Source organism: Falco peregrinus, chromosome 1, assembly GCF_023634155.1.
Source record: "Falco peregrinus isolate bFalPer1 chromosome 1, bFalPer1.pri, whole genome shotgun sequence".
NCBI classification, from domain to species: Eukaryota; Metazoa; Chordata; class Aves; order Falconiformes; family Falconidae; genus Falco; species Falco peregrinus.
The window spans coordinates 47,445,620-47,464,714 of NC_073721.1; the positions used below are offsets into that span (position 1 = coordinate 47,445,620).

Below are 19,095 nucleotides of genomic sequence, written 5' to 3' on the forward strand. Positions count from 1 at the left end.
GGCTCAGCTGGTGGTCACCAGCATCACCCCTGGGTACACAAAATCATGCCCCTGAAGACACCTCCAGCCACATGAACCCATGCACGTCCCATCGGCCCTGCACAGCCATGCCCACCGCCTGCAGCCCCGCACCCTGCACACATCACTCTCGGGCAGGGAGATCCCCTGCAGAGGGTCCCGTTGGCACGAGGGTCTCTGGGGACATGGGGCAGCTCTGTTGGGGGTGCTGTGATGCAGGGACCCAGCCCTATCTTGTGCGGGTCAGCAACCACAGATCACTTACTGCTCAAGTGTCTCCGTTCCGTGAAAACATTTAAGATCCTTTGTTGCCACTGATTTATTTTTTTATTATTATTATTATTATTATTCAGAACCGCAATATGCTGCTCATATACTCTGAGTAATTTACTTTTCTAATCAAATTGATTTCCATTCAAATGAATTCTCTTGTCCATCTCTATTCCAGTAATGTTATTTTAAGCATAAGCTGTGTCTTGGTACAAATGTATAATCAAACGGGTAGATGCAGAGGGCATTGTGGTACTTTATGGTGAATCAAATAGAAGTGAAATTATAGAAGCTTTTACGTGCAATAATTTATGTATTGTAACTTCTGGTTGGGCCCAGTGAGTGAGATTACATTCCCCTCCTGGATTTATCTGTCCTCTTGGTTTGTGGCTCGGCATTTCTTCTTTTTTCTTTTTTTTTTTTCCTTTTGTCCTTGCATTGAATTAGACCAATCTAATTCCTCTCCTAGAGGGAGCACAGCCCCAGGGGGATGAGAGCTGGGTGAGGGCTGCCAGTCCCATGGGATTCTGCCCAAACCCGGCAAGGACCAGACCCCATCACCAAGGATTTGGGGTATGACTCTGCTGTCATTGCCCCCACCCCAGCCACAGCGCAGACAGCATCAGCCGGGGCCAAAAATCAAGTGCCTGGCTCACTTGGCTGCCTTCCTGCAATGCATCCCTCTGTTCGCTGCTCAGGGAGCGGCCACACGTTAATTACCTCCATGCTGGTGGCAGCTTTCCTGCAGGAACATGTTAATTGCCGCCGCGCTGCTGCCACCGTCACTGGCTGTTGCCATCCCACCACAACCCCAAGGACGTGGCCAGCTGCCACGCATGAGCTGGCCAACCCATCCCCGCCGCCTCCCACCATCCCTTCGCCACACACGGGGCGTTATCATTACTATTTTTATTCTTACTCTTTAGCTACCCTACAAGAACACTCCAAAGACCCCGCCTGCAGCCCTGCGTGGCGGGTGGTGATTTATGTGCCGGTGGCAATCTTAATTCAGCGCCGGCGTGCCCAAGTCAGCACCGCAGAGCAAGGCGGGCACGGCAGTGTGCATCGGGAATGATGCAGTTCCTACCCTTCACCCTTTATTTGTATTTTCTGTCCTGCACGATATATATCAGCCATCGCCAGTGCTGGAGTGCTGCTCCACAGTCTATTATAAAATGGCTTGGTGCAAAAGATGCATATAAATAAGAGAAGCCGTGAAGTGTTGCTCAGCCGCTGGTGCAGGCAGCGCTTGCTGTGGTGATTTATAGCATCTGCTCGATGGGCCTCTCTGACATCAACCTCACACTTCATTCACATGTACGGAGTTAGGGAGAGGGAGCGCCCGGGGGCACGCACCCTCCCTGCTATTCCCCCCGCACCGCCCTCTGGGCTGGCAGTCTCGGGGAAAGGGAGGTGAACCGGGATCGATCCAGCCATGCCCAGCGTTTTGGCTCTGGCCAACTGCAGCTCATGCTCTCTCCTCTTCCCCACAGGGCTGAGAGCGGAGCCGGTGCTGGGCTCACACGGGAGCTCAGTGTTGGGAGAGCAGCACGGAGCTGCAGTACTGCAGCCTCCAGTGTCTGCTGGCTGCCCTCAGGCATCCCCCGGCTGCAAAGGCAAGGGTCAACACCACCTGCAATGACCAACACCTTCTGCAATGACCAACACCTTCTGCAATGACCAAACACCTTCTGCAATGACCAACACCTTCTACAATAACCAAACACCTTCTGCAATGACCAATGCCTTCTGCAGTGGCCAATGCCTTCTGCAGTAGCCAATGCCATCTGCAATGGCCAAGGCCTTCTGCAATGGCCAGTGTCTTCCGCAATGGCCAATGCCTTCCACAATGACCAATGCCTTCTGCAATGACCGACACCTTTGTAATGGCCAATGCCTTCTGTAATGGCCAACACCATCTGCAATGACCAGTGCCATCTGCAACCGCCAACACCTTCTGCAATGGCCAATGCCATCTGCAATGTTCAACACCTTCTTGCAATGGCCAACGCCTTCTCTAATGGCCAACACGATCTGCAATGACCATCGCTGCCTTCAATGGCCAACATCTTTTGCACCAGCCAACACAGGTGTGTCTGCCTGGGGCCATGCTGCTCCCTGACCCTCCTAGACATGGTCCTCGCCAGCTGCCTTCCAAGGCTTCCTGCTTTCCCCTACCTACATCTCATGTTTTGGGACTCTTCCAGGCACCTGGGAACAAATTCCTGGTCCTTTCATGTTTGCAGCCAGGCAGCCTCACCTTCTCTGCCACGGTGGGTGACGAGCTCCCCTTCACTCTCCTGGGTACATCATCAGGAGCCAGTGCAGAGCAGTGCTGGAAAAGATAAACTATACAAAAATCAAAAAGCAGCCTAAATCTGCAGCCCAGTAGGGACTGCAGCAAGTGGAACAGCTTTCACTCAATTTGGGCTTTTTTTCCTGGAGAAGGAGGGAGCTGCTGGATGTGTTTTCCCCCTGGCCACGCAGGACAGGGTGGTATCCCTGCTGTACCCAGGCTGGTGGTCCCTGACCCCAACACCCACCTGGCTATGTCCCTGGAGGCCTATGGTGGGGACAACCTGCACCCAGGGCAGCCCTGTAACACCCCAGGGGCCAAAAATCAGCGGGGTGGAGGTGAAAAGCCAAATTCAGGGAGCCTGAGTGGGTGCAGCGCTACGGCATCTCTCCCTCTGGAGCAGATCCTGAGAAAATCAAGACAGGTCTAGTCTTTGAAACTTTGAAAAAAAGCTGCCTCCCCGAAATCAGCTGTGAGTCAATACAGCATCAACAAATCGTCATTTTTTAACGCCCGGGGGAAGAGTGCACCCATGGGTACACCCATCACTGTGCACCCACCACCCTGCGGCTCAGCCTCCTGCCTCTCCTGCCGGACCCACCACCTCGTGCTGGGCAGAGGGAGCCCAGCTGTTTTATAATAATAGCAATAAAAATAATAACATTAATGTGAAGAGGAAACCTTTCTCCATCTGTCCCGTGTTTGCTCCACTCCCCGTGCCAGCCCTTCCCGGCTGCCGCAGTGCGAGGCACGTTACAGCGCGGTCCTGCCCCCCCTGCCCCCCTGCACACTTTCCCTCTGCACATTTCTACAGCAACGTCGTTTACTTGGTTAAATAACTCATTTATCTTTTTATACTCTCTGCAGATCATAATACACCCACTCTGACAATACCGCACACCAAAGACCTAATTTTAGAAATGGTGTTTATAAGTAATCAGTTTGAAATACTGGAGCGGTCGTATGATGGTGGTTGTTGGTTTTTTTTTTTTTCTGAAATACTGACGTTTGCAAGAAAGCTGCTCATAAGGAAAATTCTGATTATAACAACTCATTTAGAATAAATCAGTTTGAAATGGTTTATATAACACAGCGGTATGTGCCGTACATGAGCATCCAAGTTTCTGTGTTTTTCCTTTCAGTAAGATGAGATTAAATGAAACCCCAAATGCAAGTGGTTTTGGGCACTTTTCTTTTTTCTTTTTTTTTTTTTTTTTGCTAGGCAGAGGAAATGCAGCTTCTCAGCAATTTTATGGCCAATTGGGTTGGGAGAAAAAAAAAAAGACCAAAATTACGGAAAACAGAATTACCACCCTTGTAGCCCACCCTGCTCCTGCCCGCCCCAGCACCCTCAGCCCACCCATCCTGCTGGGGGGTCCCCTACCCCACCCGCCCTGCAAGGGCATCTCAGGCTCCTGGGCTTTGCAACCTTTTCGCTCCTCCTCATCCTAAAACATCAAACCCTGCAACACCCCCATCCCTGGGCACAGCCTGAGCCAGGAGGTCTAGGATAGGGCTTGGACTTGCTGGTGCTCTCCCACAGCCTCACCACCGCAGCGTCTCTCCAGCCATGCCGGTACCTCACCCACCGGTGGCAGGGATGGTGGGCGCAGCCACCAATGCTGCATCTCATGGAGCGTCCTCACCCTGCTCCAGGGCTGCTCTCCAGCCACCTACGGACCTGGCAAACCTGTCCCACGTGCCATGGGCTGGTGCTGGCTCCCCCCCAGGCAGCAGGGCACCGTCAGCAGTGCTCATCCACCAGCCCCTACGTTTGGATGTTCTCCCTTGGCGAAGAGGCAGAAAGCGCTCGGTGGAGCAGGGACACAGTGGGTTTTGGCTGATGCTGCATCCTCCGGCCTCGGCTGTGCGCTCCCCGCGTGATTCGGGGGGCTGCGAATTCACATTTCAAACATCATCATAAATAAAGCGAGAGTGGGAGGGTTGAAGCCTGTGATGTCTCCAGGAAATAAAGCTGAAAGATGCCCAAGGCAGCTCAGGAGAGGTGGGGGGAGAGCCCAGGGCAAGGCAGGGAAGCCCCAAACCCCTTGAATTTGAGCAAACCCCCTTCAGCTGGCCAAGGCTGGGGTTTGGTTCACAGCTCCAGGTGGAGCCGGGTCCCTCGGAGCAGCCCCAGGATGGGGAGCCCCTCCAGATCCTATTGAACACCACTTGTGATTAACAACAGCCACAACCCAGAAAGAAAGAAAACTGAGCAAGTGAAAGCTTTTAATTGTAATTTACTTTATTATTTTGTAAATGTGAATTTTACAAAGCGTTTTACAATTAATGATCACATTGGGGTTTTGTTTTTTTTTTTTTAATATGTATTTTTTTCTTCATATGAAAACAGCTATGAGCACAGTTCCAACTCGGGGGTCTTAATCTTTTCTCTTTTTTCTTAGCTACTGATATATTGTGTCAGCCATGGCTACAAAATAACAGTCTTAACTATACAGAGTAAGAGCACATAAATACTAGTGAATAATGCACGGTAAAAAAAAAAAAAAAAAAAGAAAAAAAAAAAAGAAGCTAGCATCGTTCGTGGCTGAGACAGTTGAGGAACATAATTCAGTGGTACTGTGAGATTTCCTTACAGCACAGAAAGTATTTTTAACAGTCATGAATTACAGTACTACTTAATACCCTATGAAGACGCTTTAAAAACAACCTTGTACTTTAAGTCCTTTTTTTTCCCAAACATTCTGTCCAAAGGATTAATGTTCTATTTGAATCAAGTGCCATCCAAATTTTCAAGTCAAAAATATTTATACATTTATACTCAGTTGTTTTTTATTTATTTATTTATAATTTCTTTTTTTTTTTTCTTTTTTTTTTTTCTTTTTTTTCTGTCTGCTAAAAATAGTATTGCAAGTTTTGGCTTTTACCTTGACGTAAAAATCACAATTTTGTGTGCAAAATGCTTAACAGTGGAAGAAACTCATAGGAGGAGTTGAGGGGTTTCCAATGTGAGTGCGTTAGACGTCAGCCCCCCCGTGGGCCAGCGGGGCTGGGGGGACCCCCGCTCGCCTCCCACCCCCCCTCCCTGTGCTCGGGGCTCGCTTGCTCACAGCACGACCGATTCAGGGAGCAGGAGCAACATGAACAGCAGTTGAAGCCCGAGATGGCTGGGGACTGGGAATGTGGCGGTGGGGATCTACTGTCAGGCAGGGGGCCGGGGTTTGGCCCCGTTGCCCAGTGGCCCTTCCCTACTGGTGGCGAGCTATTTCCAGAAAAACAAGCGATCTGAGCAAAACCCTGGTGGTGAAGGGCTCGGTTTTTTAGGATGCTCTGCTCCCTCAAACACCGGTTCAGCCCTGGGCAATTCCAGTTTTGGGGGGCCGGGGCGGGTTGAACCCCTCGCCCAGCCAGAGGAGGGGAGCCCCAGTGTGTGCCACCCGCGGCCAGGCTCCCCACCACCGACCCTGCACCCCCCAGTCCCCCCGGGTGGGCTCTCTAGGGTGAAACCACAGTTAGAAGAATTAAACGATCAAGGTGGCAAAAAGGACCCCGCTCCCCATCTTCTGGCACCGCTGGCACCATCCCTCCTCCCAAACCCCCTCCGCGGGCAGCTCCCGCCCGCGCCGGCATCACCGCCACTGAACCAGCACGGGAACGTCACCGGGGCTTGGCTTTGGGGGGGGGGCTCACCGCGACCCCTGGCCAAAGCTGGACCCGCGGCACTGGGGAGCGGCAGAAGGTCATGCAGCCCTTCTGCAAAGCAGCAGCTCTGGGGACAGCGGTGCTAATTGGCGCTAACGAGGAGGAGAGGGGCTGGCTTCTACACTATATGGCAGCTGCAGGTAACTTGTATGCTTACACTCCATTTTCTTTAAAGGTGCTTGGTATAATTTTAGATATATAATATACATGTAATATTGCTAATAGTCAAGCATAAGAATAAAGGTGCAGACATACCATAAATACTGATGCTTTGATTTTACACTGTCAGACCTAGATGAATGCAGTTTCCTATTCACATTATAAAGCAGCCCCAAATTCTATAATTTAAAATAGTGTCGTAAACAAAGAGGAGGAAGGAGTCGGTTATGATCTGATCTTCTTAATCTGTTTTCCTTGGAAAAAATGATCAAAAAATTCTAAGGCACTCAGGAAAGCCGCATACAATCGATGGACTGCTCTGTTCTCACCTTACATTCAGTATTTGAAAGGGGTTACTTTTTTTGTTGGTTTTTTTTTTTTTTTTCCCCGGAAGAATACAATCATCACCATATAACATTTTCAAACATATCATTAATCCTCCACACACAGGAAACATTAGTGCAAAATGCTTGCCCTCATCTACCAGATAAGGAAAAACCCAACGCCCTTCACATTTTAGAAGTTTGCCTTCCTAGTAATAATAATTAATTAAACAAACAAACCCAAATTAAAAAAAAAAAAAAGGAAAGAAAAAAAAAAGAAAGAAAAAACCCCCAAAATATACAGGAAGTTGTGCTAGGTATAAAAATATATATTTTCACTGTGCAACTTGACTCTCTCCAGACTCTCTGTCCTAAGCCATTCAAGTACTGCTGCTGCTGCCCCCCCCGGCCTGGCAGGGCCGTCTGTCTGGGTGCGGGTTTGGTCCAAATTCATCCCTACAGCCAACATCAAATCCCGGCGGGAGGGCTCGGCACGCTCACCAAACCCCAGCAAGCGCCAAAAAGGAGGAGGAATCCTTTGTGATATCTTTTATTATATATATATACACACATACATATATATATATATAATATGCGCACAGACACACACAGAAGGGACAACTTTTGATCTCCGACACCCAGATCCGCTCCCAGCTTGCCTCAAAGTTTGGGCAACCCCAAAGTTTTGGGGAGGCAACAGGGGGCTGGGGGGGTCCTCAGCCAAAACTGACCCCCTGAGCCCCACCAACCCAGCCGAGCTGCCCAAGAGCTGGTCCCCCAGCAGCTGCTCCCAGGGGGATGGGGACAGCCCCAGGGCCAAGGAACCGGACTGCTCCTTCTCCTTGGGGGTGGCTGGGGAAGAAGCCCACCCCAAGCTCAGCCCTGTGGTCCCTGGTACATCCCCTGCTCACACTTCTCCTCTGGCCATATGCCCCCCAGCACAGCAAGCACTGCCGGGCATCACCGCACAGAAGGAGCATCCTCCCGCGGTGCTGCCGGGCTGGGAAGAAGCGGCACCAGCTCCAGGCTTCACCAAGAGCATGAGTTTTGTTTGCTGATCTGGGTAAAGTGCAAATAGAGCCGCCGGCTGCGCTCGTCCCCACTACTCCAAAGCATCGCACACCTCCGCACCAGCTCATCATGCCACCACCCACGCCAGCCCCATGCCACCGCTGCCAGCAGTGCACCCGCTCCGGGGCACCGTAGTCCGCCCAAGACAAGCTGTGCAAGATGTGAGGCAGAAACCACCCCATCATCAATTTTATTTTTTTTTCTCAGGGCAAGGAGCAGTGGAACAGGTGAAGTGCCAGGCAGCTTTGTTACTCCAATGCGAAAAACTGCTTCAAGTATCAAAGAAAACAAAACAGCCAAAAGTTGGGTTATCCTCTCCCCGCTCTCCCTTTCCCAGTGGAAATACAAAGAAGGAAGAAAACCCTGAGCAAAAAGCACTGTCTGGATTCAGGAACCAAAGCAGGAAAGAAGAGCACAGCCACAGTAGCCTTCAAAAGTGACTCTGTGCACCTTGCACTTGTTCATAGTCCCAAACGTGTTAAAGAACAAGCTGCAAATATTAAAGCAGGCCCTTCAGTCACAGTAAAATCAATAATTAAAAAAGAAAAGGAAAAAAAAAAGCCATACGCGGCTTTCACGCACTGTCCCCATCCCTTGGGGACACCCCGGCCTCAGCATCCCGGTGGGTGCCCAGCATCCCCCTGCAGCCAGGGCGAAGCTGCAGCCCAGCGCCCTGTGAGGGCCTGGTCAGCGGGAAGGATCACGGTTACGGCGGGGGATCCCTGAAAGCCAACACAGCCTGGGGACATCAGCTTTCAACAACAACAACAGACAAATAACTCAACATTGGGCTTTTCCCCAAAAGGGCCTGTCTGGAGGATGAGCAAGGGGAGAAATGCTTCCTCCTCCCCAAAACCTCTTCACAGAAGGGCACAAAACTAATGTTTTTTTTTTCCTTAGTTTTTTTGCATCCAATAGACTCCAAATTAATAAAAAGTGAGAGGCTGGTTGGCCGGGGGAGGAGGGGAGGGTGCAGCAGGCGAGCCCCATGCGCTGGCGGTTGCCCCACGCTCCAGTGCGGATGCTGCTGGGAGCCACCACCAAGAGCTCCCAGTTCCATGCCCTTTGGAGCAGGAACAATGTGCTTTCCATGCTCAGATTCCTCTGCAAAGCCCTTCGCCGGCGGCTGAGGGGGGGAGGTGGCCCCAGGACTTGGCCCGCCTGCCCGCACACCCTGCTGCCGTGGGGTGCAGTGGGGTGCACGAGCCCGTTCACCCAACAAGCGGGTGACATGAAGGTGCAAGCAAGGAGAAACAAATGAAAAGGAGGAGCTGGGAGGGAGAGAGAGAGACACCAAACCCCAAACCCAGCCGTATTGGGAAAAAACCCGACAACAACCACAACACTGGCCAGGGTCTCCACCTGCATCCCACGCAGTCCTTCCAACACGTGCAAGCCTGAACTCCCGCGGAACCATCCCTGCTCCCAGGAACTGGATAAAACTCCCCGAGACAACGGCACCAAGTCCCCGCCAGCCTCCGGCCGTGGCTGGGCACCGCAGCACCCTGCCCTGCAGCACCCTGCCCGCCAGCACCCACGGCGAGGGGCTCCCTCCGACACCAGAAGCCTTTAACGATTTCCCCCACCCTGTCCCACTTGGCTAGAGCCCTCCTGCTAGAGACAAACATCACCAGTCACAGCACTTGTACCCTAACACACCTTGCTTTCCTGTTAAGTGACGGTAAAACTTTCTTTAGAGGACAAGGTTAACGATGGCTTTAGTTCTGAGCTGAGTAATGGATGGGGTGGTGATGACGGGGGGGGTGGTGGTGGTTGGGGGGGTGGCTAGCTTTTCTCCTCCCCTTCTTAAAATAAAATAAAATAAAAAAAAAGGAAAAAAGAAAGAAAAAGCTACAATCTTATAGACTAACCTCAGGAATATCAAAAAAGGAGCCCAATATTTTTTTTTAAGTAGGTCACCACAGACCTAGTCGTTTACAGTATAACGAATGCGATTATTTCCTTCATAAATTTTAAATACAAGCAGAATAAAAATCACATTTTTTTCAGGCAACAGTAGCAGTTCAGTAGGTAAGTGGCTTGATCACATTTTTTGTTTTGTATTAGTAATGCATGCAAGCAGCTTTAGTATTACAGATCCCTTATAGGTCATGAAATGTTTGCTCTCTTTATAAAGTCCCTCCGTAAGTACCATCTTGTCTTCTCACGGGAGTTTCAGGCCGGCTGGAGGAACCCGAACCTTGTTCAAAAGGTTGCGGAGTGCTTTGGGTATCCGATGCCATAGCATCTGTGGCAGCTGCCTCCTGTATCACAGAGCCAGCCCCTTCGGCATCCTCGCTCTGTTCAAAGGACTGGTTGGATCCATTGCTTAGCTCTACGTTCACCGTGTTAGTTCTCAAGGCTACTATAGTTCCTGAATCGCTCCTCCTTTCTGCATAGATTCGCTGCTCAAAGACCTGAGCAGTGTTGGGCTGGAATTCAGGATCCAGGGGGACACTGTTTGTGGTGGAGCCCATGACTGTGCGGTACATCTCCATCCCTTCTGGCAGCATGGACTTAATCTTCGGCAGCCAGCGTTTGCGGACCCGGCGGGCGTTGGTGCACATATCGGCTGCTATAACATTCATCTCGCTTTCCTTAAAGCTCGGGGCAAAATTCTGACAATACACTGCAAAGACAGGGATACACAGAGCTGAGGATTCAGAGAAAGCAATACGAAAGCAGCACAAGGTGATCAGAGCCGCTGCCCCATCCTAGAGACCTGCCACGAGGCTTACGGCGGGCAAGTGCCACGGAGCGCACGCTCACCCACGGACCAGCGCTCTTGCAAGGAGAGACTTACAGGCAAGGACTCCTCGGCTTGAAATAGAGACAATCAAGAAGGGATAAAAGCAGAAGGCATAAAAATCCGGAGTGGTGTGGGGAAGGGGGCTGGAGAAGGACCACTTGCTCCCTGGGGACCTGGTGAGTCCCAGAGGACCAGGCTCCTGCCTGCAGGATGCAGCCTGCAGCCAGAGCATGGCACCCCCGGCCGCAACACGCTGGGATGGCCAAAAGCAGAGATGGACACAGAAAAGGTCAACACAAACTCCTCAACAGTAGATCCATCAAGGGCTCTTAAAACCACGGTGGTGCAGGCACAGCTGCGGGGCTGGAAAATGTCAGAGCGGCTCCTGACCGAGCAGAGGAGACCACCCAAAGGACTGTCCCTCTGCCTGTCCCCCACCTCCTGCCGGCCACTGCAGAGCCACCCGGCGCTGCATGGACCGCTCCAGCATCCCTCCACCAGCCCAGCGGCTGGCACGTACCCTGCCGGAGCCCAGCAACACCTCGGCTGCAGCCCTGCTCCTCCGTGGGGGCCAAGCACCTGATGGTACAGAGCAACGTTCGAGGAACTGCCACGGTGAATAATGATCAACTAAAGCTTGTGGGCAGGGGGAAGGTCAGGCAGTGAGAAGTCATCTTACGCCCTGACACACGGCACCACATCGTAGGCACTGTCCCGAAACAGCGATGCCTTTCTGACCTCTGAAGGTATCTGCAAACCTTAGCAAGGACCACGGCTGGAAGGTCCAGAGCCAGGGCTCTCCAGGGCAAAGCTGCTAACAGGGAGGCTGTTTCAGGAGAGCACAGGCTATGGGTAAGCACCACCAGCACACTTCAGTGGTTTTGTCTTTCTGTATTGGACATCTGGCATCTTAGCCTTTCTCTCCACGTGCTACAGATCTCAGAGGGTGGCTGGAAGGCCCCCAGAGTTCAGCAGCGCAGCAACAATTAGGGAGAGGAAAGGTTTATCTTCCCAATCTTCAAAATAAAATAAAAATGCTTAGAGTTTCATTTCCAGCACGGTAATATTTACATAAAGATTTACTATCCCGAATCCAGTGGGGGTGAGAGAGCACATATTGCTTTTCCACTGTACATCAAGCCAATGGTAAATGGGCTTCGCTGCACTAACCCGTCAGGGTTTCCTCCACCACCCAGGTCCTCACTCTCCACCTTTTGTCTCACAACAGCTCTTCGTATTCAGGGGTGACTGCAAGAGCCAACTATTTAACTGTTTGTTTCTGCTGCCTGCTGTCAATAATTAAACTACCTTGATGGAAGTAACAACCCCCTCCTTTTCTTGCATTAACACCAGGCACCGGGTACAAAGACGCACAGTGAAGCAGGCAGCCCTGCGCATCCCAGCCCTGGCTAAAGTTAGGGCACCGTGTAACCATGCAGACACCGGGGATCTTACCTGCAGCACAGCAGAAGGGGTGTTAAACAGCTGAACCTTTCGTACCCCCAGCTCTGAGACAGAGCTCAGCAGCTCTACAGAAAGACAGACCGACTAGCCGAGCCACCTGGCACGACACAGAACTTCGCAGTTCAGATGTTGAAGCCAAAAGCTCCTGTTGCTTCATGCAACCTTTTTAAAAGGCAATTATTTGCAGCAGGACTCTCATGTGATGTATTTTTTTAAAAAGATAAGTTTACAAAATATATTCCAAGGAAGTAAGACTGTAAAACTAACCAGTGAGCCACCAGTGAGATGGAGAGCAGATAAGCCCATGCTGAGGCAGGCAGCGGTTCCCCTGATTCCTGGGGACCCCCTTATTGCTGAAGACCCAAAAATCCAGGGCACCACAAGGCACCTCCCAGCACAGTGCGGGGAGCACCCCTGCAAGATGCGTGGAGGATGCTCTGCCCCAGTAAACCCGGGGGCTGGGCAGAGCCCTGCACTCGGATGATCCGAATGCCAGCCAGGGCCTGGGGGCATAAGAGCCAACACACAGACATGACCCGTTTCAGTGGTTTCAAGCTCTGGGCATTGCCAAAAACATAATTTCAATTTCCTTCTTAGAGAACCTACCAGTAAAATAATTAACTGCAAAATCAGGGCTTTAAAATAAGCAAACCAGTCAAGTAGCAATAATGTTTTATATTAAAGATACTGTCAAAACCCACCGAAAATTAACTTGAGCCCCACAAAACAGTGCAAAATAAAAAAATAAATAGATTTTCCTATAACCTAATTTCACCATATATAGCTCCCATTATTATGCAACAGAGATGGCCTTCCCTGCTTAGGTTTCGGCTTTGCTCTCGGCATGCTGTTCCAACAGAGCAGCAGTAAATCTCTCTCCTTACATTTGACTGCATTAAGAACCCTGCTGTCCAGGGGCTTCCTGCTGGGATCGCTCGTGGAGGACCGGATTCCAGTTCCGCAGCTGTTGGCAAGTGTGTTCCTGCAAGAAAGGCAAAGGAAGATCCTTACACCAGGGACTCCAGGGCACAGCCGCTGCCTTGTCCTCTTCCCTTTAGGTTCTTACGGAGGGATCACCCCATCACGCGATTTTAAGGTATGGAATTGGAAAACCTCCTGCTCAGGTTCAAGCATCATTAAGAAAAAGCACAGAAATCATTACAGCACATACAGAGGATGAAGCACCCGTGACACTTTATCTATTCACATGGTTAAACCACCAGAAAACAACCCCAATCCCCTCGGGGGCACACAGAGCAAGGGGACATACCGATCAAAGAAGGTGGCCAGAAGACGTCTCAGAAGGACCTTGTGTTTGACACCGGCACAGAGGTGGCAATTCATCAGCTGCCCCCGGGTGATGTAAACACCTGAGCCTGGAAGGGTTGGAGAGGGAGAATTCCGAATTAAACCCTTGCCTCGCTGCCAGTATCACCTCCGAGCCACCACCAAACTGCTCCTCTGGGGCCGCTCCTGCTCGGTCCTGAGGCTGGGGCGCTGGGGTGCTACAGGAGCTCTGCGTTCCTCATATGCCGCTGCAAAAACCCGACGAGGACGGCAGGATGTTTGGAAAAGCCTAGCAAGGACTGTTACTGCACTCCCTTGGGGTCTTGGCAAGTCCCGGGTAATAATAATTCCTAATTTTATCTGTACAGAAAGGAAGTTGATGGAAATTCAGTGAAAGGACTCTCTTTCTCTTGCAAATACACACAGCGCAAGGCTTTATACTGTGGTTTTATATGTGCAGATCAGATTATTTATTCTTTCTGAAGGAAGAAAAACCCCAATCCAATTGGCCTTTTCTTTTCTCAAGTGAAAGATCGTAGAACATACAGCTAGAAAGGAAAGAAAAAACCCCGGCTAGCACAGAAAAGGTACTTGGTTACACTACAGATCTAACAGTTTCCAAAAACCTCAGCCCATCACCTCTGGATACTTCCGGCGAGCAGGGAATTTTCCTTCTAATGCTCAGGAGCTGCTGACTTTGAAACACGCTGCCTTCAAGGATGTTCTCTGGGAAAAAAAAAAAACCGAGCCCCTGCCAAAGCAGCTTTAGACGTCCAGGGGTTTGGCAGTGCTTTACAGCAGGTTACTTATCAAAAACCCTTCTACATTGCACGTAGCTCCCACAGACCAAACCGCTCCTGCCTCAGCACTGGCTTGCAGGGAGACCTCATCCTATTTTTCAAGTGTACTGTTATATGAGAGGGTTATGGGATTTCCTTTTAATTAAGATTAAATAATGGGTCGTATCTAGATCCAGAACATACTCTGTTCTCAAGATATAAAAACATCTACCGGAGAAATAAAATTACCTCCTGGATTCCCAGGGAAGCCTACAGGTGATTGTCCCTGATCTTCCAGATGAAGGCAGAGCTTCAGGGCAGCCCACGCCGGAGGGTCTGCGCCAGGGCAGGCACCCAGCAGCAACCCCAGCCCAACCCTCTGCCCAGGGATGGCTGCCTGCGCCCCCCTGGCATCGCGGGCAGCCCAGGCCACCCCTCCTGCCTGGAAAATAGCCAGCATTGCTCTGGATCCCTGAGCCACCCGGATCCCCGAGCCATCCCGCTTATGCCAGGGCTTTTCCACATTCTCTTCCACACACGGCATCCATCCATCAGACACACCACCAGGGCTGCAAGGCTGGCTGAGGACCTTCTTGTAGGCAGCTGCTGAAGTTTGCGGAATCGAATCATGGCATGAAAAACCATCAGAGGGGAAAGGAAAACACCCTGAATGGAGAGCTGGGAAAAACTGCTGCCGCGGGATCCTCCCGCGTGCTCCGGGGTCATCCCCGCTCCTGGGTCTCACCAGGTTTGAGCCAGGAATTAGCTTCCTTCAGCAGCGGTATTTTAAGAGGTAAGCCATCACGGGGAACGCCAGATGCTACCGAGGGTAACTTCACTTTAATAAATAAAAAATCACCCAGGCAGCCACGACCGGTTAGTGATATTAATCTACTTTTTTCCCCAGATTGAAAAATGTAAATCAAGCAGAGCTGCCTCAAGCCAATTTGCAGCTCTCACTGTGAAAATAACCTGCACCACTCGATGGTTTTAAGAAGTCTCACATAAAATGGAAATGGGTACAAAATGAATATTCCAGATACAAAATAAATACTTGTGGTTGTACACTGTGTTGCGGCGTGTGCATTTTACTTCTGACTTCCATCAAAGCCCCATCCTCCGTCAGATGGAAACCGTTCTGGGCATCCCCTGAAATCCTGATTCCTTCTACAGACAAAAATAAAATTATGCTACCTACCAAGAGATAAAGGACCAGAAAGGACAACTGATTTGCGCTGATGGCACTGCCACACATCCTTTTTGTACCAAGGGCTTGATAGATATTAATTAAACCTCCCTGCCCAGGCTGCCGCTACGGGCTGTCGTGCAAAGATCGCTCCATCCCAACAGTGCTGCATCCCAGGGAAAACACAACAGCATGGCTGTGAGCTGAGAGACCACTGCAGCAAAGTGAAGCTGGGGGAAACTTAAAAAAGCAGAATATAATTATTGAAACTAGAATTTAACCTGGACTCTCCGGTCAAACATGCGCCTCCCGTGCAGCTCTCAGGGTACCAGGCTGCAGGCTGGCACGGCCACTGTTTCACGGCTACCAGACTGCACTCTTTATCCAGCTCTGGCACCACCAGTATCATTAAGAGCTAAACAGCACCATCTTCCCCCTCAAGTTGGCCATAAATCCTTGATAGAGGAGGAGTGAATTCTCCCATTATTATAAATTCCCCCCCCTCAAAATGGAAATGGAGATAGAAGAAAGGACCAAACCCAATTCCTTCTCTTCCTTCCCACTGCAGTGTTTGACCATTTAGTAACGCACCCAGGTTTTAAAAATCTTCTGCAGGCTTTTCAAAGCTTCTTCACTGACACAAATTTTATCTCCATTGCTTTATAAATCTTATAATGCGATAGGGTGGGTTTTTTTCCCCATTGGCTTTTTTTTTTTAGATCTGTGCATCTAAATCAAAACACAATTGCGATGCAGCCCACACCAGTCAGGAAGAACACAAGCTGGAGAATTCAATTAAAATGCTAAATTAATTCAATTGAATAAATCCTGTTAATGACACATTTTTCTATCAGCAAATTAAAGGAAACTTAGAACTTTTAAAAAGATGATTGGTGAATGAATAATCCAGAAAGGCATGGCAAGGGCACACCAGATGCATGACTCCAGCAATGGTGCAAGCAAGATGAAGAACATGTTTCAGGAAGGGAAATATCAGCGATCCCCAGGCGCTCTCAAGCAAAGCAAAGTTACCCCCTCGTTACCTGCAACAAGCTCAAGTTTCTCTCCAGGATCTCCCTCCGAGTAGAGTTTTGGGTGGCAACGGTATCCGATTTGACTGATAAGACTGGCTGGGAGAGCAACTAGATCCCGTCGTATGAGGACACAGGAACGGTTCTCCAGTGGGATCTGCTCTGGCTTCTCTTGAGCAACTTCAAAATTAAAAGGGAAAACCATTAAAACAGTTTATTATGCAGGCACAACATTAACAGAAGGTCAGATTTTGACTTTTTCACATAGATGCTGGAAATATTCCTCCCTCCAGAAGCACAACCCTTCGCTAGGGCTACGGGAATGCAGGGCAGATACCACCTGAAAGCACGGAAAGATCCCCTGGTCTCCCCCATCATCTACCACAGCGGTCTCATATGCACATTCAGGTTCTGTGAGAGGGATTCTTAGAATCTAATTATGCTTTAACTTTTCCTAAGTTAATCATTTATGAAAATGGGCAACTCTGCACAGCTGGCATTGTTGTGCAAGTGCAGCATACGGAGCTGGCTTCCCCAAATGCTCCCAGAAGAACGGCAGGTTACTTCACCGGGGGTTTCCAAAACAGGCACTAGACTGACAAATACCTGCATCAGCACTGTAACTGCTCCCCCTGATTTTTTTCTTCCCTGCTGAAGTGAAAAACCAGACTCTGCAGAGACCCACTGCACCGAGAAAGGTCATCATAGCCTTCCCCAGGGATGGCACCCACCAGCCACCTGCTGCAAGCTCAACTCACTCTCCCAAGCGCCTTGTCCTTACTCTGCCTCTTGCAGGCTAACATGTCCTCTCTACAACGAGAGAAAGCCCAACCAACCGGTCAAAAAAATATTAGTAAGCTGCGGCTTCAAACCCAAATCACCATGTTTTGCCAGGGTGCAGCTGGGACTCGCCCCAGCGTGCCACCCCCGGAGTCCACCACTGCCCATCAGCAACCGGTAACACTGAAAAGCTGGAAGAACTCAGCTGTCCTGCCAGCACCCAGCACTTCCTAAAGCACATTTACAGTTGCAAGTCCAGAGGCTTGCTTAAAATGATGATTTTTGACAGCAAAAGAGGACTGACATGGGTGTACATCAACTCCAGCTGCACGGGGACGTAGTGGGAGCAGTTACAGTTCTGAATTGTAGCCCAGCGCTACAACGCTCCATCTTTTTTCCCCCCAAGCTTTCTGATAATGTGGCAAGTGCCACACATAAAATCAAAGCCAGCTCCGTGCTCCAATATCTGTGAATACGGAGAGAAGAAAAACCCCCAGCAATTAGTGTTTCTGAACTCAAAATGTCTCCTACTCAAGAGATGTCTTTTCCTGCAATTATTTCGGTGTTCTGGGGGGCACTTTTCCTCTCTCTAGATAAAATAACAAGTTTTGCAGACTTGTTGCTGCAGTAACCAAAGGGCGATGGCTCCCGTACAATGGGAGCAGTGTTCTAACTAGGACATGCCCCACGACGCCGTGCTGTGCCGTGGCATCCTATCGCAGGCACGGGGCTGGGAGCATCCCCACCCTCATTGCTCCCTCCTTCCCTAAAAAGTCGGCATGCCAGGAGGATGCCCCTTGCTCGTGGAGCCGCACCGCAGCAGAGGAGCCTTTCCTTCAGCGCTTAAGGACCAAACAGCAGCAGAACCGTTCACGCAATGGTTTTAAACCAACTTCTCTTGGCCGATTCTTCACGCAAAGTGGCAGGGCTCTGTAGGGCTGATGTGCAGTCCCCCTGACATACCAATTTTTCACCAGCTGCAGTATTTCCCTGTTGAATAGCGCTCCCAAGCATCCTGGCACCCTCTCCTTGGAGACAGGAGTAATCTTCTGCTCAGGCAGAGGAAGCATCTCAAAGACCTGCTGTATTTCTGATGCTTTCAAAGAGCAATAAACAGAGTATATCCAATTTAATACTAGTATTTTCCAGCTTACAGAAATCAAAAGCAGAGGGGCACCGGGTTTGGGGGCACCAAGACCCAGGGGGCCCCACTCTGCTGTCCTTCCCAGGATTTTCGGCTCTGGCAAGGCACGGTCACCAAGGCAGGCTGCAGCACGAGGGCCATGGCAAAATAAATGTAGATCTCAAGGGGAGAGGAAACAGGAGGTGGGACACCACAGCCGGCTCCCCCCCCAGAGTCCTCTGCAGGTTACACCCAAGCTGAACTAAAAGGTAAAATTATATATACACCACACACGAGCCTGGGGCATCCAAGGTCCTCAGTAGCAGCAACAGAAGGTAGGTGAATGATGCTATTAGGGGTAAAACAGAATTTGACAACAGTTTTTTGTGCTAAATGCACATCCCTGAGCCGTCAGACAACAGGGCAGGTGAGGATGAGGCCGTGCCCGTGCACGGGGCTCCTACTAATTGCAGGCAGCTCGTCAGGGTGAGCATTCAGCAGCACTGGGCTCTCCATGGAGTCACCGCTTCAGCTGCCCGGCGGGAGCAGGGAAACCATCCCAGCCCTTCCCGAGCACGACGCTCCACCCAGGCTGTGCAAAACTGCATTTTTAATATTTCATTTTTACCCTTAACTAATGACTCAGGTCAAAAGCGCCCACGATATTCATCACCACCTAAAAACCAGCAGATGTCAAGCTGCTGAAGGGAAGCTGGGCAGATTCTCAGTTTCTTATTTTTTAAGCGATATAAAGGCTGTGGGTCTCCAGTGAAAGCAGCTGCAATCAATACCCGAAATGAGACAGAGTTCAGAGCAGGAGAGGCAGGAGAAGGTCCTCACAGCTTGTGACCTGATATTGCTGTAAAGGGAACAGGAGAGAACTCAGACTTGAACAG

The 19,095-nt window shown here is 50.3% G+C and overlaps 1 protein-coding gene across 4 annotated transcripts in view; it reads right to left on the reverse strand.

The window, feature by feature from the left end:
* Positions 1-5,370: 5,370 nt before the first annotated feature.
* The window catches only part of NACC2 (NACC family member 2), a 61,832-nt gene continuing 48,107 nt past the window's right edge, over positions 5,371-19,095 (reverse strand). For all 4 annotated transcript variants that reach the window (XM_055800745.1, XM_027778085.2, XM_005231240.4 and 1 more), the window contains exons 3-6: positions 16,309-16,476; positions 13,284-13,389; positions 12,898-12,995; positions 5,371-10,429 (exon numbers count right to left, since the gene is read on the reverse strand). In XM_055800745.1, coding sequence (XP_055656720.1) covers positions 9,930-10,429; positions 12,898-12,995; positions 13,284-13,389; positions 16,309-16,476 — 872 coding nt within the window. In that variant the 3' untranslated portion in view covers positions 5,371-9,929. The remainder of the gene's footprint in view (positions 10,430-12,897; positions 12,996-13,283; positions 13,390-16,308; positions 16,477-19,095) is intronic.